The 27229-nt window shown below is 43.1% G+C and overlaps 1 protein-coding gene across 1 annotated transcript in view; it reads right to left on the bottom strand.

The window, feature by feature from the left end:
* The window catches only part of emilin1b (elastin microfibril interfacer 1b), a 135027-nt gene that overhangs the window by 41331 nt on the left and 66467 nt on the right, over positions 1 to 27229 (bottom strand). The window contains exons 2-4 of the mRNA XM_084337123.1: positions 13574 to 13699; positions 2130 to 2413; positions 183 to 433 (exon numbers count right to left, since the gene is read on the bottom strand). Of these exons, the coding sequence (XP_084193249.1) occupies positions 183 to 433; positions 2130 to 2413; positions 13574 to 13699 (661 nt within the window). The remainder of the gene's footprint in view (positions 1 to 182; positions 434 to 2129; positions 2414 to 13573; positions 13700 to 27229) is intronic.

Genomic DNA, 27229 nt, shown 5'->3' on the forward strand with positions numbered 1-27229 from the left:
CCTGACATTACTGATTAAGGTGATTTAATGCCTGGCTGAAAGTAAGGCATGTTTAAGGGGTCTGCAATGTTTTAAGTACCCCATGATTTTTATTAAGGGATGTGTGCATAGATTAAGGCATTTAAGGAATGATTGTTCCCTAATGTTTCCACATTCCCCTCTCGCCAGACTCTTGTCTTTACCTGAGTGCGGTTGTCCAGCTGGTCCAGCTTGGTCTGGATACTGTGTATTGTCTCTTTGATTTCGGGCTGGGCCGCGTCCGCAGGGTTCCGCCCACCATCGCCGGTGGCACCGCCACCGAAGCCCGGTTTGCTCATCTCCTCCTGGAAGCGCTCGTTCATGCCCCTCACAGTGGACTGCATGTCCTGGAGGTCCTTCGTCAGACTCCGAATCTTCTCCTCCATCTGCCTCATCTTGTCACTGTCTCCTCGCCCTGGACACACACACACACACACACACACACACACACACACACACACACACACACACACACACACACACACACACACACACACACACACACACACACACACACACACACACACACACACACACACACACACACACACACACACACACACACACACACACACACACACACACACACACACACACAACTTTATTCTTAATTGCACCCTTGCCCTGAAGAACCATGTAAGCCCATGTATTTGTGGTTGTAAATCCCTTGGAGTGTGAATATTATACATCACCAAACAGTACTCAACCTCTACTGTCTTTAATTATGATTCATTCTTATTTTAAAGGGGACATGCATTATAAATGGCTTTTTTCAGTATTTACCATTGTTTTATAGTAATAGGAGTTAGTATCAATGGGTCTGTGTCTCTAATTACCATATTGACTCATCAGTCTAGTCTCGAGTTCACGAGATCTTCCCTCACTCAACTAAACTGTTCTGATTTGACGGTTTCTGTGACGTCGACATAGCATTGATTTGCATAACTAACGCCCCCTCTATGGTTGTAGCGCACAGTGAAACCCGACACTTCCTCAAACGGGAGAGGCAGAGCGAGCGAGAGAGAGGGAGAGAGAGAGAGATAGAGAAGGGGACCTGTCTTTATCTCACACACGCAGCGTTTGTTTACACAGTGCCTCTCTCCCCTCTCTCTCTCTCTCTCTCTCTCTCTCTCTCTCTCTCTCTCTCTCTCTCTCTCTCTCTCGCAGGCAGTCGGACTCGGGAGCAGCATATCACTGTAATATCTTTGTGCATGCTCCCACATGCACGCCCGTATTCCGATCCGTACAATAATAATCACAGGGGTATATATTGTCATTTGAAACAAGTTACCAATGCATTGTCCCGTGGGATTATGCCCCCTGCGGCGAAATTAATTAGTATCCCCCTCAGTCTCTCTCTATCTCTCTCTCTCTGCCAGTCGCAGACTGTGTGGATGACTGTCACTCAAAGTGCTTATGGGCGGAGCCAGGCCAACACAGCCTGAAATCCAAAGTGAGAAAAATTATGCTTTTGAGTACTTAAATATAAATATATATAAATATAAAACAATCATTTTTTTTTAATAAAACCTTACAGAGGTGTTCCATAGACTCACAGGAATTGTGTAAAGTTGCCCAAATAGTGCTAGGAATAGCAATGCATGTCCCCTTTAAGTTAGATAATAAAGTTTGAAAACATTGTGTTGACTTCATGAGTGACCACGTCCGGTAAGTCTCACTATCACTGCGCACATGGAAACACAAATGCATGCAATGGTCTTTCAGTCCATAACCATAGCTATCATGAAACAAGCAAGCCAATTTAAAAGAAAAAGCCTACTAATGCATTAGCGGTGACGTGTAATCATGTAGCAGTTGTTGTAGAAACAACAACTTTGGGGTGGCAGGTTGACAGGTGGGTTAGGGAGATCAGTAGTCAAAGAGTTGCTGGTTCAATGCCCCATACCAACATTGCCAAATACTGCCAAAGTGCAATAACATAATGCACCAAACAATCTATCCTATGGCTGATAAATTGCTAACATTAGCAAAATACTGTGATGCAACACAATGGGCAGTTACTTCCAAACCACGGTTCTACCTCCGCTTGTAAAAAAATAAATCATATTAATAGCACAGCAATGTAATGTGAAGTGTCTCGGTATACCCACCACTAGCTCCACCACTCTGTCCATGTCCAGTTCCACTGCCACCCTGTCCATGTCCAGTTCCACCACCACCCTGTCCATGTATAGTTCCACCGCCACCCTGTCCATGTCCAGTTCCACCGCCACCCTGTCCCAGTCGGGGCCGTGGCCTGGCGGTCTGAGTCCCTGACCCGCCAACTGGACCCTCGTTGCAGTCGTCTCCGCTGTAACCATGGCAACACTTCCACTCCATCTCTGTCACCATCTTGTAGGCCACCTTGTACCTGGGTCTCATGAAGGTGCGGTAGCTGGAGAGACATCAGCCAGTCAGTTACTCAATCAATCAATCAATCAATGTGTATCCATAGGCTACAGTGTGCGCATGATATTACGTTTTTGTTGTTGACAGAAATATCCATTTGCTCCGTTTGTTTAAATGGTGTAACCACCGTAACATATTGGCTGATCTTCTGGTTGTGTTGAAACTGTCCTTCCCACCAAAAGCCTTGTGTACGTGAAGCCGGTGTTTACCTCTCAGAAATCCAAACAAGTAATTACAGGCCACAAAGTCAGCGTAATGAGCGTTTTCTAATTACATTTGTAGTATATTTTAGGTTTTCAGTTTGTTGCTGTGAGCTTGGAGGCACAGACACAAAACATAAAGCTGGCAGGTTTCCGGCCCAATGTAGCGATGTGAGGTAACTCTAGTGCCTGCATTCAGAATACCAACCTTGATCAAATGATTTACAGGAAGACCTCAACATGCTAGCAATTAATACATCGTCTCCTTTCTCCAGTTAATTCATCATCTCCTCTCTCCAGTCCTCTCCTTTTATAAATCAGAGTCTGCTGTGTGTTTCCTCTTTCCTCTGTGTTGCGAGAGACTGTTGGTTGGCATGGTTGGTATGTATGTGAAGCAATCTCTTCTTACCCAATCATCCTCATCTAAAAACAGAACCAAACCTTCGGCAGATTGCTCTGTCGCTTATTGCTCACATCTGTGAGGCTGTCAAAGCAGATACAGTTACTGCATGAATAGGAGCAATATATGCTGGAACAGAGCGGTCCGAGAGGGCATTTACACAACCCTTAGATACTCTCCAGCTGCCTATTCTTAAGTCAAAGTGTTGTTTTCGTTGGTCAGACGACTGACGTATAACTTCAACCTGGGTCCAGCTGTAATTATGCTACATTCAATAACCTGGGGCTGGCTTTCCAAAACTGGTAGCTGAAGTTGTTCTTTCTGCAAGACGAAGTAACAGTGGAACACCCTAGCAACCACTTAGCAACCACTAGTAATAACCTAGCAACCACTTGGTAACACCCTAGCAAACAACTAGCAAAAATGTAGTACCTACCTAACTATTTTGTAACACCCTAGCAACCGCCTAGCAACCATTTGGTACCCATCAACACACTAGTAACCACTAGTAATCACTTAGCAACTACATAGTAACACCCTAGCAACCACCTAGTAACATTATAGCAATAACCTTGCCACCACAAGTAATCGCACAGTAATAGCCACCTACAAGCGTCAGCTAAATTACTAAATTGTTTATTGTACAAGCAACCCATTAGCCTACATTATAGGCTACTCTTTATACATGAGCACATAGATTGTATAATGTAAACCTTTCTAATTCAAAATGATTACCTCAGGACTGATGACATAATTTTGATGCAGTTTAATCCTGAAATCCAAACCAGAGTTGTCCATGCAGTGTTGGTGAAATAACCCTGACACTTCCATGTTCGCCCAAGGCTCCACTAAATTACACATAATATGTTATTTGGTAGAGTTTCTTTCTGCATGGCCACAAATAGGTGGTGGAACCCGACCCTGCTCTGTGACTGGATTAGAGGTTTCTCTCTGAGGCTGTCCAAGTGTCTGAGCAATAGAAAATATGGTATTTGTGGGTTTGAATAGTTGAAGCTTAAGAGTATTTTACCCCGGTCTGGTATTGTAATCGCATCCTCAGCTAAATATTCTCCAGCTACAGCAAGGAGTGGAGATATTGTGATGTAAGATGTAGGGCATTCATGCCAAAACTTAATATTGAGTTATTTAGGCATCATTAAAGGTCCTGTGTCTTATAAATAGGGTTGGGCATCGTTTTGGATTTGAACGATTTCGGTTCCGATTCCGATTCTCCATATCGATTCCTGTTCTAAACGATTCTCGATTCCGATTCTTTGAGGTGCAGGTCAAAACAGGTCACAGCTTATTTCGCAGGAGATTTAAAAAAAAAAATCCAGAACCGGAAGTTAGGACGTTTTTGGTGCCCAACCCTACTTATAAATGGCCCTTTCCAGTGTTTAGCATTGTTTCCTAGCAATGGGGGATTATATCAATGTGGTCTGTGTCGCTAATCCTCATTTTGACTCATCAGTCTAGTCTCAAGTTCACGTCACGAGATCCTCCCTCAGTCAACTAAGCTGTTCTGATTTGACTGTTTTGCTGACGTGAATAAGGCACTGGTTGTAGTCACAGCCCACATCGCTCAACAACAGAGCGAGTGGAATTACTTCCTCAAACGGGTTGCGCGGGTGCAGAGGGAGAGAGGGATACGGAGCATTTACACACAAACCCAACTGTGTGTGTGTGTTTTCGGGACGCATCTCTCCTCCCTCTCTGTCACTCGTCTCGGAGCCATTTACACTAGTGCTGTCAATCGATTAAAATATTTAATCTGATTAATCGCATGATTGCCCATAGTTAACTCGCTATTAAGTTAACTCGCTATCGCAAATTAATCGCATTTTTCTTTTACCTTAAATGGATCTTTTTCAAGTTCCAAGTTTTAATACTCTTATCAACATGAGAGTCAACAAATGCTTGCTTTATGCAGCCATTTAACACAAAAGGATGACCCTCATGCATTGCAAATTTGCATCAAATTCAAAACAGAGTGATGCACAAAATAACTTAAAAGAAAATAATAATTTCAATATAAACAATGAATGAAGTGTGCATGAAATAATAGGGGAAAGAAAACGTTAGGAACTTGTTACATTCACCCACACAAGGGCTGAGTACTCACCCCCCCCCCCTCTCTCTCTCTCACACACTCTCCCAGCTCTGTTTCTCTCTTGCCCCTCCTCATCGCTCTCACCCCCTCTCTCTCTCTCTCTCTCTCTCTCGCTCTATCACGCACGCACACACACACACACACACACACACACACACACACACACACACACACACACACACACACACACACACACACACACACACACACACACACACACACACACACACACACACACACACACACACACACACACACACACACACACACACACACACACACACACACACACACACACACACACACACACACACACACACACACACACACACACACGCATCCTCCTGTGCATTTAACATTTAACTTGGAAGCAGTCCAGAAGGAAACACTTTCTTCTCCCCTGCTGGAGAAAGGGAAATAGATAAATGACAATGGATCTCTACTACATGCAGAGACACGTACTGGATATTGTCCCAGATCCTGTTGTATTGTATGAGCTAGACAATTTAGACTTTCTCATTCCCCCATCCGCCCACCCCCTCACCCCCACCCCCAGGCATCTGCAGACCAGCTGTGGGATACAGACAGGCAGACCAGCAGTGAAAGGGCTCCAGGTTGCGCACAGCAACACGTACCACTAGAGTGAATAGTTTACAGCTACCTCCCTCACCTGGCCTGGTGTATTTAACACCTCTTTCATCTCTCAGACGTGCAATCAGCTGACAGGTAATTCTTCAACTGAAGGACATCAGGAAAGCACAGGTCTGTTGGGGCAGTGCAGACTTTTGGTGTGCGTTTTGCCACCAGGCTTTCATGTTCTTTAGCCCTGGTCGTTCTGGTCGAAAAACAACATTCTGCCTCGTAGGGCTCTCTTAACTCATTGACCGCCACACTATTTTCCCATCGTTTACGCAATTGCGCCAGCGTTATTGACCATTTTAGCGATGTTTTGCTGACCCATCGTGTGTTCTGTATTATAGCTATGGAGACAATAGTATGGCTCATTTGACAGGCATTGTTCATAGTCCATCACTGACTAACCAGTTAATTTCTACATACTGTAGTTTGTGTGCTATTACTATAGGTGTGCACCGATCCGACTTTTTCAGTCCCGATACCGATACCTGGGTTTGGGTATCGGCCAATACCGAATCCGATCCGATACCCATTGTTACATTTTTTCTCTCCAAAAAAATACAATTTAATCCACGTTTTTATTTTATTTTATATTAAAATATATTTAGTTTTTAAGAATTGTGAAGGATGATTTTATTTTATTTTATTTATTTTAGACAGTAAAAACATATACAGATTATTACATCACATATTTGCTTTTGTCAAGGATAGAAACGAAAAAGGCGCAATGACTTATTTACATCGTTGTCCCTGGAAGTCAAGGATGCTTGAAACAACACATTTAACTCATTACAGTTAATCATTCACAATTATTACATTTGTATAGCAATAATGGCACAACCCTAAATTAATACAAACAATGCACATTTGTTGAAACATGTTCATTCTAGCCAATCACAAGTGTGTTTTTGATTTGTTGTAAACAAAGACAGAAAATAAACTTCATTCATTCAATTCAATTAATTCATTCGAAGGGGGTACCGAAAATGCGATCGTTACCTAAAGCATGGTTTAGGTCCGGTAAAATACGACACTGTGATCGGTACAGAAACATGTTTCAGGTTCGGTAAAATAGACATAGAATATATCTTACCTTAGCCAGAAAATACTTGTGTATACGGGAAACGTTAGGTTTGAGGCGAGTATATTCGGGTTTGGTGCTCAACCGCTGGCGGCGAAACCCGACTATACTCGAGTTTGGCGCAGAAAGTGTTAAGGTATGAGCAGGCTAAACACCTTTTTTGTTGGTAAAATTATTCCATCATTTCCGACCTACAACTTAATAGTCCTATATTTTGTGTAGATGTACTTGATGTGGTTGGACCTTTCCTCATTCCTGTGAATGCAGTTGCTGGCTGGCTAATCTGCGCTCAGTATATGTATGGAGTATGTGGGCCGATTTGTATGCTACATGTGGGTAATAATTATGTATTTTCAGGCTGTATAGGCGCCGATACAGCCTGAAAATACAAATAATTATTACCCTCATGTCATCATCACATACCTGAGCACACATTAGGAACAAACACATAATTCAAATGTAACGTTAGCGCCCACCACATCAAGTACGTCTACACAAAATATAGTAGTTGTAGGTCGGAAATGATGGAATAGATTTACCAACAAAAAAGGTGTTTAGACTGCTCATACCTTAAAAACGTGGGGCAGCACGCATTCCTTGGCTCTGCTAATGTATAACATGTATGTAGCTTCCATTCAAACAGACGGGAACAAACGGGAAGTCTCACTCGCGTGAGACTCCCTCTACATACTCTGGCAATACCTGGCCAGGGAACTCCTGGGTCCTAGTGTCCCCTACGTTACACTATATGTTATGTGTGCACATGTATTTTAAATGTTAATAAAATTGCATTTATCTATAGTCCTAATTCACTGTTTGCTGTCACAAAGAAGGGTGGATCCGAATGCTGTCAACAACATTTGTAATGTGATGAAAAAGTCAACAAATAATTAACTTTATTAGACATTTGTTAATGATGAATAGTCTTCACTTTAGATTAGGGCACGCACTAGCATCTGCAAATGATTTATAGATGTTTTATGAATGTCTTAACAAATAATTTGTTAAACATGAAAAGACAAGTCTGGTAATTGCTTCATGTGTATTAATAAATGTCCACAAATAATAAACTATTAGACATTTGTTAATGATGAATAGTCTTCACTTTAGATTAGGGCACACAATAACATCTGCAAATGATTTATAGATATTTTAAGAATGTTTTACAAATCATTTGTTGAACATGTACAAATAAATGGAGGTATAGTCGTTTTTTGTTCATATCCATTTTTCCAGCATCTACAAATGTGTTACTACACATTAAATATCATTATTTAATGATGAACAAATCAAGTACAAACAATGTTGATAATGAGTTATAAATAATGTAGAACTAATTTGTAAATGTATACAAATATTGTTATAAATTATTTAATAATAATTTACAAATGTATATAAATGGTTTGTTCATGATTAGTTCATTATCTACAAATACCTTATAAAGTTCTTATAACTGAGTGTTATTATAAAGTGTTACCTATGTAAGTAATGCAACGTTCCAGCAACAGTAGGCTTCTATTATTCTAATAATGATGGATATCGCGGATATGGTTCATGACTGCAGGAGGTGGCCTTGAGAGCCAAGCGCACAGTCGTTTCATATAGAGACTACTAAATTAGATGTCACGCTAAGATGTCATGTTCTACAGTATGATTTACTGTACTACTATAGGGCAGCGCATATCCACAATCTCCTAATGAAACAAGTCATTCGAATAATAGAAGCCTACTGTTGCAGGAACGATTCATTACGCACATTATACAGTATGTGTGTGTGTGTGTCTGTGCGCTGAGCGCAGCTGCCTTATGCATCCTCACCAAGCCGTTTCTCCACTGGCTCTTATGATGTGCACACTAAGAAATGTAAGAAATAAATAAACCAACAATAATAATATCATAAAGAACAAGACGGTATATGGAATATTACCGCACACCAGTCTGTCTGACATACGACTGCCATTTCGAGTTCGTAAATCCTCTTCGTAGCTATGAAATTCGATCATGCTAAAATCGGCCCCAGTAAGTCAAATTTGTTGGTAACTTTCTTGTAAGTCTGTTCGAGCATTAAGTCCAATGATATTCACACATACGCTTAGGTTTTTATTAAGTGCTGGATTTTAAAACGTTTTTGCATTCAACATTTACAACATTTACATCTGTATACACAATTTTACAAATGTATTCATAAAATCTACTTTTGTCAACATAATCATAATGACTTTGACTTTGTCAAAGAGAGCCTACTGTTTTGAAGGAAGTAGAAAACTGTGGGAAAATTGGAATAGAATGTGCTGATGTTATATTTAAAGGGGAACTATTTTACTATTTCTTTCACTATTTGGGCACTTTTACACAATTCCTGTGAGTCTATGGAACACCTCTGTAATTTATCTTTTTTTTTATTCATTGTTTTGTATTTCTAATCAAGTCCTCAAAAACAGCATTTTTCTACCTCAAGATCTCGAGCCGTTTTGAGGCTGGGCTCCAACCACTGTGTGCAGCTCATCATGTACCTGATGCCACACAGCCACATTATCATGCAGCGGTGTCTCTCTGACATCACAAATCAGCACATTTTCAGATGACTCAGTTCAGTGAGGGTGAATATTGTGAGAGGAGAATTGGAAGAATGCGCCAATATGAGAATTAGAGACATAGATCATATTAATATAAGTTCACATAGCTAGGAAACAATGCTAAACACTCAAAAAGGCCATTTATAAGATAGTTCCCCTTTAATATAATGACGGCTTGGGGTCAAAAAGGTGCATGGTAAATTTCTTTTTTTAACAAAACCTTAGGTTAATCAAATCAATGTTCATGGTGAGATCGAATTAATCCAAAAGCACATGACCAAAATCGACAAAGAGTAAAACTGGACTAGAATGAAGAATGGCGTATGTTGAATACTTTTGCAAAATTGCAAATGTTGGTCATATAAGGTAGCTGGGCCCTTGCGAGGAAAACCCCAAATATCTCCATCCATTTAAAACGATTATTAAAAAAAGATTAAAAAACTTCAACTAGAATATAAGAAAAGAAAAAACTTAAATGAAAGAAAAATGAATTTCAATACTTTATAAAGTGGAATATTCTGGCTTTCACATTAACCTGTTAATCTGTAGACCGTTTTCGCCTAAAGGTACATGCCTAAGTAAATGGAAGATTGCTCCACTTCTGCAAGGTCAATTTGCATGTTCTTGGTATCTAGGAACATCTAGGGACCTGTGGGTATGTATTTCCACTTTCCAGTGTCAGAAATATTGTGTCTGTTACTAGGCTGAGTCAATTGTAATGAAGAAAAGGAGAATATAAATTATGATTTATGATTTTTGCATCTTTGATCAAAAATGTATACGGGTAGGAGAAAATGCTCACTGAGCTCATTCACCACCTTATTGAGATCTAAGCTAATTAATAAAGGGAAGATGATTAAACAGAAGGATTTGTAGATACAGTAATTAATGATAATCGATTTTAATTATAAATTCATATTTGACCTTGAACTTGACCTTGACCTTATTATGGCCAAATCATACATCTATGGATAGGGAAAATGCTCCTCTTTCCAATGGCAGGGTTGGACACTGCAGGGACCTACGCCAGGATTCTGTTGGTGGACTTCAGCTCGGCCTTCAACACCACTCTACCTGCAGGTGGATCACGGACTTCCTGACTAACAGGTCACAGCGGGTGAAGTTGGGAATCAACATCTCCGATCCCAAGTCCATCAGCACTGGCTCCCCACAGGGCTGTGTTCTGTCCCCACTACTATTCTCCCTGTACACCAACAGCTGCGTCTCTCTGCACCCCTCGGTCAAACTCCTGAAGTTTGCGGACGACACCACCCTGGTGGGTCTCATATCCAGGGGGGACGAGTCCGCCTACAGGAGGGAGATCGAGAGGCTGCTGAGCTGGTGCAGCTGCAACAACCTGGACCTCAACGCCCAGAAAACAGTGGAGATGGTAGTGGACTTCAGGCGGAAGGCAGCCCCCCCCACCCCGATCATTCTGGGAGGCACCCCGGTGGCCTCTGTGGAGTCCTGCCGCTTCCTCGGCATGACACTCTCCCGGGACCTAAAATGGGAGCTGAACACCATCGCTCTCATTAAAAAGGCCCGGAAGAGGATGTACTTCCTACGTCAGCTGAGGAAGTTCAGGCTGCCGAGGACCATGATGGTCCAGTTTTACACTGCCATCATCCAGTCCATCCTCACCCTCTCCATCATCACCTGGTTCCCTGCGGCCACGGTCAGAGCCAAGGCCAAGCTGCAGCGGGTGATACGCTCGGCGGAGAGGGTGATCGGCTGCCCCCTTCCCTCCCTCGAGTCCCTACATTCCACCAGGGCCTTGAGGAGGGCGAGGAAGATCATGGCAGACCCCGCCCACCCGGGTCACAACCTCTTCACCATGCTCCCCCACGACAGGCGGCTACGGCTGCCCAAGACACTAAAATCCCGCCACAGACTGAGTTTCTTCCCCTCAGCAGCTCGCCTGGTAAACGAGTCAGGTGTCCCCCTGCTCCCCCCCCCCCTCGATGGCGAGCTGCTAGGGCTGGACTTCTGGACTTGAACTTTGTGTTGCACTGTATCCATGTCCCCAACCACGCACTTTCACAGTCTTATTGTTGTCTCACTGTTCTGTCCTGTCTTGCACTTTACTTAAAATTATTTATTTACAGTTGTATTGTTCTTAATTGTGAAAAAAGTATGCACTGTAATGTCAAAACACGTTCCATTTTGTACCTGTATGAAATGGCGAATAAAGTAATCTGAATCTGAATCTGGATTTAGTCATTTCCTTGCGGTTTTTACGATAATTAGCATTTTCTGATAAATTCGTATTTCCGATAAATCGTATAAAACATCGGTAAAATGAAAATATATACTTTGACTACTGTTTTTGATAGGGTTATGGTCTTTACTCTTTGCTACAAAAAAATATTTAAAAACATTAACCTCTTAACATCCAAGGGCCCACACGATTCTTTGCCGACCTCTAGTGGCTCGGGTGTGCATTTCTTTTAATACAATATATAGATTAAAGCCCTATTTGTTGCCTGTCGATTGCCCTTTCAGGTGACACAATCCGTTCAGCGGTTCTCGAGTTACATGCCGATATGTGAGGCATGCCCCAAAGTACGCAAAAGTACACATTACCACCCCCGACTCCCGGGGCTCTAGTTCCGTCAATCATTTGGCGATCTCGAAGATCTTTGCACAGGGTTATAGCCAATGAGTGTGGCTTTCCAATGATACCCCAATATATGATAATTGGGGATCTAATACGCTCTCTATTGATCGATTTATGATAAAGAAAAGCAGGGGGTCCTATAGGGGGACCTTAAGGCTTAACAGACAAAAATTAATGTCCTTTTTCCCCAGGAATATTTGTTACATTTCTGGAGTGGCTGGTCTGTCTGTGTTCCTACTCTGTTCATTTCATAAGTAGCATGAGGGAGGGAGGGAGGGAGGGAGGGAGGGAGGGAGGGAGGGAGGGAGGGAGGGAGGGAGGGGGAGGGAGGGAGGGAGGGAGGGAGGGAGGGAATAGAGAGAGAGACAGAAGGGTTATGATGAGTGAGAGTGGTATTTCTGTAGGCTTTCAGGCCCCATTTCTGTGGTACATTGGTTGTGATGCTTGGATTGAAGCAAGTCTCTTGTTGTTTATGTAACCTAGTCAGTCTGTGTGTGTGTGTGTGTGTGTGTGTGTGTGTGTGTGTGTGTGTGTGTGTGTGTGTGTGTGTGTGTGTGTGTGTGTGTGTGTGTGTGTGTGTGTGTGTGTGTGTGTGTGTGTGTGTGTGCGTGCGTGCGTGCGTGCGTGCGTGCGTGCGTGCGTGCGTGCGTGTGTGTGTGTGTGTACTTGTGTGTGCATGCATGTTAATATTTGTATATTTATCTGTGTTTGTGTGTGTGCATGCACGTTTTAAAAGGTGTAAGCTTGTGTGGTATCGCCTAATAATTTCCAGCTGGTGGGTGTGTGTGTGTGTGAGTAGAGCTGCCGCGGTATTGATTATTTCCTTACCGCACAAATTTGCAAAATATTTCCTACCGCCGCGGTTATTACCGCATGCACACAAAAATTTTTAAAAAAAAGTTTGAATGCATTTTTTTTTTAGTAGTAGTCTACTCTTTATAGCATATAGCCTGCCTCTAGTCTAAATGTCTATTTTTAGAGGATGACTTTGCAGCATGAATATTGTTTGGGATTCGGCAAGCACGCATTAGTTATTGAAAGTGAAACACGGATTCGAAGTTTCCACTCTGGTCGTGCGCCGTTCACTCGGTGTCGCGGGCAGGGGTGGTTACCCCTAACCCCCCCGACCCTTTCTTATTATTATTACTATAAAGTTACTACTTTATAATAAAGGCATTCGTTTTGTGGCATTAACATTATATAGTTATACGTTCAATAACATCAGCGTATTTACCGGACAATAGCAAGGCAAGCAATACTCTATACAATACTATTGTGTGTGTGTGTGTGTGCGTGTGTGTGTGTGTGTTTGTGTGTGTGGTGTGTGTGTGTGTGTGTGTGTATGTATGTGTGTGTGTGTATGTGTGTGTGTGTGTGTGTGTGTGTGTGTGCGTGTGTGTGTGTGTGTGTGTGTGTGTGTGTGTGTGTGTGTGTGTGTGTGTGTGTGTGTGTGTGTGTGTGTGTGTGTGTGTGTGTGTGTGTGTGTGTGTGTGTGTGTGTGTATGTGTGTGTGTTGGGGCACTCACGCTACTATACGGCTGCACTGCACGTTGCCCCAGGCACAGGCCTGGTAGTCAGGCTTCACGTATGTCTCAACCCCGTCCTCCACCACACAACTCACTGTCTTTGTCACCACATACGCACACCAGTTCCTGAAGGAGAGAGAGAGAGAGAGAGAGAGAGAGAGAAAGGTGTTTCAGTTATCAAAACATTTGCATGATTTAACACACACATCATGTCTTAAAGGGGCATTTAAATCTATGGTTCTGTTGTGAGGATGTGATAATTGGACATGCAACTCAGCAATGTGTTCTATGTCAGAGCTCAGCCACATCTGCACCCTGCACATCCTCTGGGTGACATCACTGAAAGGAAAGACGCTCTCTAGTGAACTGCAGACAGTATTTCCTCAATTATTTTTTAACTGTAGTAGAGGCCCAACTCAAGGAAAGTTGAAGAAATGGTTGAGGAAATACTGTCTGCAGTTCGCTAGAGGTCTGCTCTCCTCTCGCTAACGTTACCCAGAGGTTGGGGTGCTGATGTGGCTGAGCTCCCGAGACACAGAACACGTTGGTGAGTTATCTCTGATCCTCACATGTCCTCATCACAATTTGGCGAAATACACATTCAAGAAGCCATATAAAAAAGTACAGTTTACATAAAAAAAAATGCGAAATACAGTTCATGGCAATCATGGTTGACTGATTTTATAGACGGTTTCCCATTTCGCCATTTCTACTGTTACTATTAGGGTAGGTAATGACAGTGTAGAGGTGAATTTATAGTACAACAGGGCTGGTCTGCGGTTCTGGAGCAATTACATAAATCGCAGATATAATATCGGCCGATATGGCTGTTTTTTTACACATCGGTATCGGTCCGATATCAAGATAGGGTCGATATGGGCTGATAAAAATAATTTTTTCTTTTTTCTTTTTAGATGTAGTAAAGTAAAATAATTATGCGTTTTGGAAAATAGCTCTTTATTTGATTATCATAAAAAAGTGTTTTCTATACAGAGATATCGACATCGGTAAATATCGGTATCGGCCAGAACAGCAATATTAATATCGGTTATCGGTATCGGCCACAATTTTCACATCGGTGCATCACTACATAAATCCTTTAACTAAAACTATATAAGAAGTTACTATAGCTATAGATATTATATAGCTATATAGATCATGGGGTGTGGCCAGCATCAGCAACCCTATCCCCACTCAACTCCAACCCACACATCAGACCAATAAAATGTAAACAAAGTGCAGTACCAAGAGGGGCTCTTTGTCCTAGAGGTCGCTGCTTGACGACATTACAGATTCTACCTTTAAACTTGAACTTGAACTTTGAAAGTGTATCATTTTCAAAAAAGTGGGATGTTTCTGGGTAGCGGAGTGGGTAGCTCTGGGTAGAGGAGTGGGTAGCTCTGGGTAGATGGGTGGCTAGCTCTGGGTAGAGGGGTGGGTAGCTCTGGGTAGAGGAGTGGGTAGCTCTGGGTAGAGGAGTTGGTAGCTCTGGGTAGTGGGTTAGCTCTGGGTAGTGGGTTAGCTCTGGGTAGTGGGTTAGCTCTGGGTGGGTTAGCTCTGGGTAGAGGTGTTGGTAGCTCTGGCTAGTGGGTTAGCTCTGGGTAGTGGGTTAGCTCTGGGTAGAGGTGTGGGTAGCTCTGGCTAGTGTGTTAGCTCTGGGTAGTGGGTTAGCTCTGGGTAGTGGGTTAGCTCTGGGTAGTGGGTTAGCTCTGGGTAGTGAGTTAGCTCTGGGTAGTGGGTTAGCTCTGGGTAGTGGGTTAGCTCTGGGTAGTGGGTTAGCTCTGGGTAGTGAGTTAGCTCTGGGTAGTGGGTTAGCTCTGGGTAGTGGGTTAGCTCTGGGTATCCTAGTGGGTTAGCTCTGGGTATCCTAGTAGGTTAGCTCTGGGTATCCTAGTGGGTTAGCTCTCAGCAAGGCTGTGTTGGCCCAACATTTTGTTGTAGTTCTTTGCCCTTCACCCCTTGAAAACGACTCTCATATTTCATTCCTAGAAATATGAAGGGAGTCATTTCACTGCCTCTGCTCATAAAGAACGCTGACTGTCAAGTACATGTCCTACAGTGGTTTCTGTCTTGTGGTCATGCAAAACATTTGTCAAATGAAACAAGAGAGAGAAAAAATTTATTCTTTGGTGGTTTGTGGGAAACCGTGACCCACCCAGTTCAGCTCCCATGCCAGGAAGGGAGAAGGGTGTGTGTGTGTGTGGGGGTGGGGGGGTGGGGGGGCTGCAGGAAGGAAGGTGCAGTGGTCCGTGAGCCTCATAAAGAATCTGAGGGTTGTAGTTTAATGAGCTGTTGATTCACCATGCAGCAGCCATAGCCCCCAGTAGAACCCACCAACACTGTGCTTCCACCATAGAGCTAGAATTTATAGAATGTCCGTTCCCCATTCAAATCTATATTCTTGAATGGCCATTTGGTACACCTTAAATGTACAGCTACATGTATGCTGTAATAAAACAAATACAAAATATTATAAACTGTTATGAGTGTCAGACATTTTGTGTGTTTGGATGAACATTCCAGTGACAGGTGTGTTTGTCTGTCCACGTGTGAAACAACACTCATTTTAATGACATCGTCATCAAACTTCCTATGGCAGCTCTCTTAGGTGTACGTACCGAAGGAAATCAGTAATCACAATAATACACTAAGAAGGCCCCTTCTATCCAATCAAGTTCTATACGACTCCGACCCTCTCCAGATCACACACCAGCCCAACAGAACACGCAACACACTCACCGCCGACGCCAACTCGGGCAATGACACAGTTACACAGGCCTCTGTCGTCCGTAGTCGTAACCTATACCACACAGTAGACCAAACACTGGACACAGAGAGAATTCAGGAAGGCCCAATATCACACCACTACCTTCCCCGTCTGGGAAAACAGTGTCTCAGATTTCAGGCCCTGTTAGGTTTTAGTCTGCTGACAACATCAATAAACAGACCACACTGGGAGGGAAGGAGGGGACATCAGTTGGAGCTAACTGGCCCCACATGGTGGGGAGGGACGGCACTGTCTGCCCTGCTGTATTAATGCACTAATGTTGTTCTGGCTCCCACTCTGACAAATGACAACATGTGTTGGATATATATTGTCATATGATAAGACGAAGTGGGTGGTCTCTTGGGAGAGACAGCGTGCCTAAAAGGCGAATGAAGTACATCAACCGGATCTTGAACAGGGTGCTGTACCATTCTGACAAAAACGACTATTTTATTGCACTTGGAATGCAATCCCAGTCCCGGTCGGACTCTACTGGGATCAGCCGTGTGAGAGTGAGAGGATCAGCTGGCTTTTAACAGGAACCACATGAAAGGTGACACGCCTGGATCACAGGCTGCGGTCGTCCTGCTCTGCCGCTTGATGTCACTTGTCATTGTGGACTCGTTGTCGCATCACGGTTCAAAAATGGTCCTGATTGAAGTCATATGAAACACTGCATGTAATACATCTGTGATACAGCAGAGGCAACAAAGACGTAGCCCTCCCCCATACCGGAACTATACGGTTGAAGCTCAATACATTCTCATGAGCATCAGAGTGTGTGCGTATATGTATATATTTGTGTGTGTGTGTGTGTGTGTGTCTGTGTGTGAGTGCGTGCATGCTTGTCCTTGTTCTTTCTCAGCATCTCTCTCTCTCTCTCTCTCTCTCTCTCTCTCTCTCTCTCTCTCTCTCTCTCTCTCTCTCTCTCTCTCTCTCTCTCTATGTTCCATCTGTGCCACAGACCTGAGTACAACTGGAAGGGAAACTGCTATTACTTTGAGCAATGGTTCTGGCCTGTCTGGAGTGGAAGATGGAAAGACTTTTTACACTACTATGCGAATTAATTTTGGCTCTCATTCCACCGGGCGAGTTCAATCGGTCAGTGAAAAGTTGTTTTAATGAGTTTTTGAATAATTTAACAACTCCATTCTCCTGTGTTACCGCCAGCAATGCAACATCCCTGGAGCAGATTGAGCGTTAGTGCCTTGCTCAACGGCATGTTGGCAGCGACGATAGCCACTGTAGATGTAATAGGCTACCAACCAACCAGCAGACCCCAGCTACATCACGCTCTCCTCTTGATTGAGTTGTTAGAATCAGCATTCTTCCCTGTTGTGTATGTGGTCACCCGCACAAAGGTTTTCCTGTGTCTCCCTAAACCCATGCCAATGATGTCATCACCTCAATCAATCCCTCTCTCTATCCCTTCCTCCCTCTCTCTCTCTCTCTCTCTCTCTCTCTCTCTCTCTCTCTCTCTCTCTCTCTCTCTCTCTCTCTCTCTCTCTCTCTCTCTCTCTCTCTCTTCTCTTCCTCTCTTCCATTTCTCAGTTAAAGATCCCCTCCAGATGTGTATTTTAAATATTTTAATATGTATTTTATATATATTGTTATAACAATTTGTATGTTGAAACAATATTTTTTTCCACCAAGAAAATTACACATCACCCTCATTGAGAATGCAAGTATCTATGAATGAATATGCTAATTAACAACAAGCACCCATTGATATTTACCAGGAATTTAATGTCAGCAGCTCATATTCTCTCAAGACATGTCAATACCTCCTCAGCTTGATGTGTTTGCTGAAGCTAAAGGTGTCAAGTTACAACATATTGGACCGTGAGAGGTTTGAGCAATTAGTGACATCACACACGCAACTCAGATTTAAGGGGAGTACAGAGAAGCTGAATGAATGAATGAAGCTCTCCCTCTTAACAAATAACAATCTGTATCTAGTCAAAGTCACGCCTCCAAGAGGAGTTAAATAACATGTTATTGAGAGGAGGGGATCTTAAAAAGTCTCTCTCAATCTGTCAGTTCAACAACACCCTTGTGAATGTGTGCTGTGTGGCTGGAAGAGGGTTGACTCATTGGTATAAATCATGCTGCTCCGGGGTGAAACTGCCATTCTGTTAGTGGCCATCTTGGATCCTGCCAAAACTAGCAAAAACACCCATTGTAGATCTGTAAACAGCTAGTCTGTAAACAGCATCTCTTCCCATTTTGTCCAATGCAATAGGTGTTAAATCCGCTGGCGCGCAGGACAACTATGAATCACAAGACATGATTGTTGTATTGGTTTCTATGTGTGAATGAAACAGCTAATTGCTAAATGCATTTGCTTTGATCTTGTGTTACTATATGGGCCTACACAACCTCTCCCTCTGTCAATACACTATGGGACGTGTATGTGACGATCATTTCTCCTAAATCACAATAGCTCCTATAGATACTGTGATGTTTTTCATCAAAATGTGCATGGTTTAGTCTACATGGTCCTCTTTCCAAATGACCAAAACAATCGTACAAATAGCACCTTTAAATTCTGAATATATAATATATATAACACTATTGTATTTACAATGACCTTATTCCAGTGTATGAACCTGTGTATTGCAACCTAGAACAAAAACTGACAAAGAGATTGCTTTGTATTGATGTTATATTGGAATTATATATTTTTTATTCCAGTAATATTTCTGTGTATATGCTTGCCATCACATAGCTATGAGGGTGCCATAGGTTGTTAACACATTCGGGGCCGGCCACGTATAAATCCGTGTTTCGAATCCAACGGTTGAGGACCAACCACGGACATGTCCGTGGCAAGGTTGTTTTGGCTTTTATTCCATTGTATTAACCTACTCGATGTCACCGAGCTGCACTGAAGATCTACCCTCCTCTTCAAATTCTGAAAAGTGCATTACCGGCCAGATCCTCTTAGGGGCGCTGCCACGATAATGCAGTGTGCGGTGCACTATTTTTTTTACTTTCAATGGAGTTTCCAGTTAGCTGGATTCTGGATGTGCAGCATAGAAGCTTGGAATACCTTTTGCGACGCCGAATTCACTATGCAGTAAAGGAATATATCATCAGCCAATGGACATATCGATCTACCAGATGGCAATCGATAACTGAGAAATGCTCTGGGGGATCCAACCGGCCCACGGTAAGATCTTTTTCACGTAAATGACATGCTGATCAGGGCTTGTTTTGATAGCCATCCACCCGATCAGCGAATGAGGCTAATGAGGCTAACGCGGTTATTGGTAATAATCAATAATCAGAAACGACATCCCCCGCCCCCCCCCCCCCCCCCCTTTCATGCATTCGTGGTGGACCATCATACCGATCATATGCAGTTTGAGTTTTAACTGTAGCTTCTGTATATCCGAAATGCCATTGGCTTTAACGTTAGTAGCTATTAGCCCTGTATCTCGCGTTCCAGGAAATATCCCAGCCGAAATCCCTTATACTGCTTATATTCAAGACGCTATAAAATGAGAACGTATTGATGAAAAAATTATTTCTTTAAGCCATTTTGAAGGGACGGTTTATGGTCTCAATTGACAATGAGAATGGACAGATAGCAATACTATAAAGTATAGATTTAGCTCTACAAACAGCCCCACAGACTATGCAAGTCTGTTTAGAAATGCTGGCCGGCTACAGTGATTTTAGACGGATCCAAATGGCCATGAATGTGTTAATAGAGGTTGTATTTGTTGGAGCGCTGCCCCTTTAACACTTTGAGCGCCACTCACGGCTTTTCTCGGGTTTACAACCCGACCGTTGAATGCCACGTCACGGCTATTCTCTGGTGTTTTTTTTATTTTTTTTATTAGCAATCTGAAATATTATATCATATTGCATCACGCGAGCCTACCGTTGGAGATCCAGGGACCGCCGGCGATCAGATGTGAAAAAAGCGCCCCCTATCGTCTCCCAGATGGTAAATCACCGTTTTGGAGTGGACTCAATGAAAGTGAATGGGAGAACGGATTTCTGACTCCACATTTTACTTCTCACTGATGCAGCCGGGGTCTACCAGAGTTCATTCTGGAGCCGCTGAGCCACGCTCAGATGGGTTATACGAATATGGGTTATACTGTACACACGATGGATCAATACATTTATCGATTGTTTCGAATGGCGATCGGAAATTGGAATAAACCATTTGGATACCATCTGACCTCAGGTAAGGAATCTATGTTATCAGTGTTAGGATAATCAGACTCGTTTTCACAGAGATATAAGCGTTTATGTGATATGTGATATGGCTGTTTTGACTGTAAAAGCCATGAGGAAATAACAGCAGCGATTATCAGCGCACGGCACGAGCGTGCTTGCGCACACATATACTATCGATCATCTAGCGTTTATTTGAAAACGATTCATAAATAGGCAGACAAATGACAACGTTCTGGAATATTCCAGTAAAAGGCGATTATCATAGACATGGGTTGTTTTCCCCCGGAAAACGGGTGATTTTCAAAATCAAACGGAAATGAAGCGATAAAAATACAATCTGCCTTGCCAATGTTGACTGGAAAATGAGTCTTTGATAAGCGACGGGCAGATTAGACACATAGCCATCATTTAAAACATAGATTAGGCGATATTAACGTTAACATTGGCCGTGGATGGTGGCACTCAACGGGGTAAATAGGAAAACACGGCCCGGCACTGAAAGTGTTAATTAACTCATTCAGCGCCGTTCACGCATATATACGTGTTTGTCCGCCAATCAAATAACGCCAATACGCTATTGGATCGTTATTTCTTTTATTCGCTATTTCCATTCATAAATCATCCAGGAAGGCAGTGGTACTGGCTTTTTCTGTTTCGCTCCTGAGAGTGTGCTAGATAAAAATAGATAAGTATAAAATAGAAAGTCAAAAGTACGTAAACAAGTGTAAACAAAAGTGTTCGATATACAATATAAAATACAGAGTAGAAAAAATTTGTAACTGAGTTACAATACAATATACAGTACAATGCAGAAATGGGATGAGGTACAACTTAAGGTAAGGTGCAATGAGGTATGAGTTGTAGTGCAAATCTCTTTAGCAATAAATATAAAGTGTGTTAACTCATTCAGCACCGGGGATTAGCCTCATCCTGTAGTAGCTACCGCCACCGCTGTAAACAATGGGAGTCGCTCACCTTGTTTACAGGGCTATAACTATTTAAATATTATAGCATTAGCTATGGATGCAATACTATGGCCCATTTGACATCGAGTATCTATCGTTCAAGATGTGAAAACGGAATATTTTTTCCATCCATACATTGTCGTTTTATACCGTGGTGAATATAAGTATGGTTTTATAGCGGTTTAGTGTAATTCCTGGGAGGCTAGTATTAGGCCGCGACGCATATTATACTTAATCCATTGGCATTTCGTCCCTATACACGCTACAATAACAAATTCAAATGCATATGATTGGTATATTATTTTCCATCATGCATGCATGAAAGGGGGGGGGGGGGGGGGGGCGTTTCTGATTAATTGATTGTCAATAACGGCATTCGTTAGTACAACAGCATACGCTGATCAGGGCGATGGCTACAAAAACAATAAACAACCAAGCTGAAATTGACATTAAATTGCCGATTAAGTGGCAGATGAGATTCCAAAAAGAATATTCCAATTATTTGATTGCCATCTGCTAGATAGTATGTCCATTTGGGCCACGACATAACCCCCCACAGCATAATGAAGCGTCCCGAAAGCGATTCAATGCGATCGGGGAGACCCCTCTGTCCAGGCTACTCGAAAACTTTCAATGATACACAGCCACACACACAGTCACAAAGGGAGTGCAATATCGTCTGCATACCACCAGGTGGCGGTATTGTACTTTTGCGATCTCAGAGTCATTCCAAATAACTTTTCCACGATATTCAAATTTATCGAGCTGCACCTGTATACGTGGTTGCCGTTATTCGATTGGCGGACAAACGCGTATATATGCGGGGACGGCGCTGAATGAGTTAAAGTGTCTAAAGTGGGTAAAGTGGGTGCTACAGTGAGTTGTTTATTTAAAGTGAGTGTGTACATGTGGATGTGTGTGGTGTGTGCTGTGAGTGTATTTGATGGTTTGTTACATAGTGTTATTGTGGTTGAGCATCCTTAACTGCCTGGGGTTAGAAGCTCCTTCTGAGTCTCTCTGTGCTTGCCATGAGACTCCGGTATCGCTTGCCTGACCACAGCAGTTCAAAGGCAGTTATTTGGGTGGCTAGAGTCTTTGATTATTCTATTAGCCTTTCCCCTGCAACGCTTGTTGTAAATGTCTTGGAGAGTGGGAAGCCCACCTCCAATTGTGCGTTCGGCTGAACGGGCCACTCTCTGTAGTCTGCTACGGTCTTGTGCGGTGCTATTCCCAAACCAGGAGGTGATATTGCCAGTCAGGATGCTCTCTATTGTGCATGAGTAGAACGCAGAAGTTCTTAAGGATCTTCTGACTCACTTTGAACTTCCTTAGGCTCCTAAGGAAGTAGAGGCGTTGCTGTGCCTTCTTGACTACACTGTCAATGTGTGTGGTCCATGTCAAGTCCTCGGATATGTGGACTCCGAGGTACTTAAGACTGTTCACTCTCTCAACCGGTGCCTCGTCGATGCTGAGGGGGCTGTAGTCCCTGACCCCCGACCTCCTAAAGTCCACAATCATCTCTTGTGAAGGGTGAAGAAGAAATAGAATTGGTCCTCCGAATGGAATGGCTAGCAGAGGTGTTTTTGCCGGCAGTTTCCATGGCTAAACTTCACGTACAATAATGAAAGTAATTAAATGCACAAATACTGTACGCAGTATGACCTTTGGATCTGAGATTAGTGATGCACGATATATCGGCCGCTGATATAATATCGGCCGATATGGTCATACATTTTTCTTTTTTAATTATTATTATTATTATTATTATTTTTTTTTTAAAACTGTTCACTCTCTCAACCGGTGCCCCGTCGATGCTGAGGGGGCTGTAGTCCCTGACCCCCGACCTCCTAAAGTCCACAATCATCTCTTTTGTTTTGCTGACGTTCAGGGAGAGGCAGTTATCCTGACACCACCGCGCCAGATCCTCTACCTCTTCCAGGTAGGCCCTCTCATCGTTTGCAGAGATCAGGCCCACCACTACTGTATCGTCAGCAAATTTCAGTGTGACTGAAAGTGACAGAGCAAGTCCCAATGGCCCTCTACCACCACCATAGATTTATCTGAATATCTATCTGAAGCCTCAGGTCTGGAGGTCTTCAGGTTATTCCACGTATTATGTAATAATAAGTGTGTGCTGTGGCTCTATAGCCAGGCTGCACAGTCCCACTCTTGATTTCAGACCTCTCTGTTTTCATCCGTGCCGACCTGAAAGCACTTCCACAACTGAGGGACGCTTGACCCCTGTGACCTCAACAACACCCTGGGGTAGGAGGTTGTGGCCCGGAATAACACACAACCTTTTGGCCCTACAGGTCATCAGATTGATGTAGCTGCAGACCGCACCTGGAGGAGCAAGCCGCTTGGCTGAGGTTTTATGATGCAAAGCACATGCACACACACACATATATGCATCCATGTGTTTACCAAACACACACACACACACACACACACACACACACACACACACACACACACACACACACACACACACACACACACACACACACACACACACACACACACACACACACACACACACACACACACACACACACACACACACACACACACACACACACACACACACACACACACACACACACACACACACACACACACACACACACACACACACACACACACACACACACACACACACACACACACACACACACACACACACACACACACACACACACACACACACACACACACACACACCACCACCACCCCCCCCTTAAACAGATGGTCCCAGAATGCCAGTCAATTATCTGGAAGGATGTTTGTGATTATTCACGAAACCATAGAGAACATGTTTATTTACTGACCCTGTCTCTCTCTCTCTCTGTCCAGCACAGCTCTCCTGCACGGCTCTGCATGACCTGACGTGATCACACAAGGATCCAACAGCTGAGCCCATGTGGGAGTGTTTTACCTCATAATATCCCCTTCTTCCTAGAACAGCCAGGCTGTACGGTTGGGTCCAATGGGGAACCGAGTAACGAGCGGCACCGGTTCCGAACTTCCGACATGGTTGATAGTTCTACCCAGACCGCGCGCCACTGACATGAGGCACAGAAATGGTGAGGCTTTGGCGACAGCCAGGGTGAAGAAGAAATAGAATTGGTCCTCCGAATGGAATGGCTAGCAGAGGTGTTTTTGCCCGGCAGTTTCCACGGCTAAACTTCACGTACAATAATGAAAGTAATTAAATGCACAAATACTGTACGCAGTATGACCTTTGGATCTGAGATTAGTGATGCACGATATATCGGCCGCTGATATAATATCGGCCGATATGGTCATAAATTTTTCTTTTTTAATTATTATTATTTTTTTTTTTTACATGTTTTGATCTGAAATAGTTTCTGAAAATAAGTTACAAAAGTAAAAAAAAAATGTTTTGGAAAATAGCGCTTTATTTGATTATCATAAAAAAGTGTTTTCTATACAGAGATATCGACATCAGTAAATATCGGTATCGGCCAGAACAGTAATATTAATATCGGTTATCGTATCGGCCACAATTTTCACATCGATGCATCACTATCTGAGATCCAACATGTCTACAAGATAGACTACAGGACTAAGGTACCCATGTACATGTCGAAATACTTCCCAACGGTCAGTGAATCCCACGACCACAACACCACCAGAGGGAGTTCCACAACTCATGTTCAACCCAGATTCTGCACAAACAAGGGACTAAACACGTTTTGCAATTATGCCACAACAATGTGGAACGCCCTACCCACAGCCGTAAAATAATCCCTACCCACCTTCAAAACCGCCCTCAAAGAGCACCTACGGGAGACTGCATTTCGCAACTGGCCCCCGTAAATGACGCATCTCAGAGAGTTACAGCTGGAACAACGGCTCTCATAGAATAATGTCATTCACCAAGATGAATGAATGAATGAATGAATGAAAACTTTATTTAACAGATTGCAGAATGGGTACAATACAGTACGGCTCAATACTCACAATTGTTAAGGGGATGCAGACCTGAAAAAGACGTTTGTCTTGTTTCCATCAGGGTCCCCCATTTTCAATTCATATAGACATTTATGACATACACAACATACTTGACATTTATGGCGATTGGTGATTCAGTGTTTGAATGGTATTTATATATATTTCTTTAAGAAGCGTTATTTTGGCATCGGAATCGAAAAGATTCAAACAATAAATTTGAATGAACTGATAACAGACCATAGTCTCGACCTATTGGGCCTCACTGAGACATGGCTTAAACCTAATGACTTTCTGCCCTTAAACGAGGCCTCACCCCCTAATTTTAGTAGCTCCCACATCGCACCCACCTCCAAGAAAGGAGGCGGAGTTGCTCTAATTTATGACTCTAAGCACAACTTTACATCCAACGCAAACTGTAAGTTTTCCTCGTTTGAGGTGCTCCTGTTGCATCCCTCTCCACCCAACAGAAAGTGTGGCGGTCTGATTCCTACCTCCACTGCATCCTTTGTAATGGCTGTCCTATACCGCCCCCCAGGCCCTTACACCCTCTTCCTAGATGAATTTTCAACTTTCATCTCTGAGCTTGTTATGCGCTCAGATAACATTTTAATTGTTGGTGATTTTAACATTCATTCCAATAAAACTCTAGATCCCCTAAATAAGGCTTTTACCGACATCATTGACTCTGTCGGTCTCATTCAAATCGTTGACCAACCCACTCACAGTGGTGGGAACACCCTTGACCTAGTCCTAGCCCGCGGTCTCACTGTGTCAAATTTGACCGTCTCCCCCTATGTTCCTGCTTTCTCAGACTACTACCTCATCAAATTTCAAATTGATCTGACGGTTTCTCGCCCAGACAGTGTAGAATCCTACATGAGCCGTCGTATTAACGCCTCAACTGTCCCAATTCTAGTTAACTGCCTACCAGACACCCTCTCTCCCTTCCTCTCTTACTCTGGCCCCCTTGATCTCTTTACAGACAAACTTAATGCCGCCCTTCGTAGCACGCTCGACATTGTCGCTCCCCTTAAACCTAAAATTAAACGTGCTCCGCAAAAACTAACTCCCTGGTTTACGGAGGAAACGCGCTCCTTTAAAAAGGCTTGTCGCAAACTTGAACATAAATGGCGTTCGACCAAACTCGAAGTATTCCGCCTCGCCTGGAATGATAGTTTACGTAACTACAAAAAGGCACTCTCACTTGCCAAAACCTCTTATTTTTCCAGGCTCATAAATGAAAACAAAAACAACTCAAAGTTTCTGTTTGACACAGTTGCAAAACTTACGCAGAAACAACCAAGTGCCCTAAACCATGCGTTCTCGGCTAACGAATTCATGAAATTTTTTACCACGAAAATTGACCTCATTAGAGATGAAATTGTTGCTTTACTCAACAATCAGAGTCCCTCCCAACCTTTGACGGGCATTCCCCCTGACTTTGATTCCAGTCATACGCTATGCTGCCTTGAAAACGTCTCACTTAGTGCCCTCTCTAAACTGGTAAACCTTCAACCTGTCTGTTTGACCCTCTCCCAGCAACTCTCATCAAAAAACTCTTCCCAACTCTAGGCCCTGCCCTACTCAATATCTTCAACACCTCTTTGTCTACTGGCGTGGTGCCCCTGGCCTTTAAATCAGCCGTCATTAAACCACTACTTAAAAAACCGAACCTCGACCCTCTAATCTTGAAAAATTACAGACCAATCTCCAATCTTACATTCCTATCCAAAGTGTTAGAACGGATCGTCGCAA

This window comes from Notolepis coatsorum (genome assembly GCF_963971535.1).
Source record: "Notolepis coatsorum genome assembly, chromosome: 20".
NCBI classification, from domain to species: Eukaryota; Metazoa; Chordata; class Actinopteri; order Aulopiformes; family Paralepididae; genus Notolepis; species Notolepis coatsorum.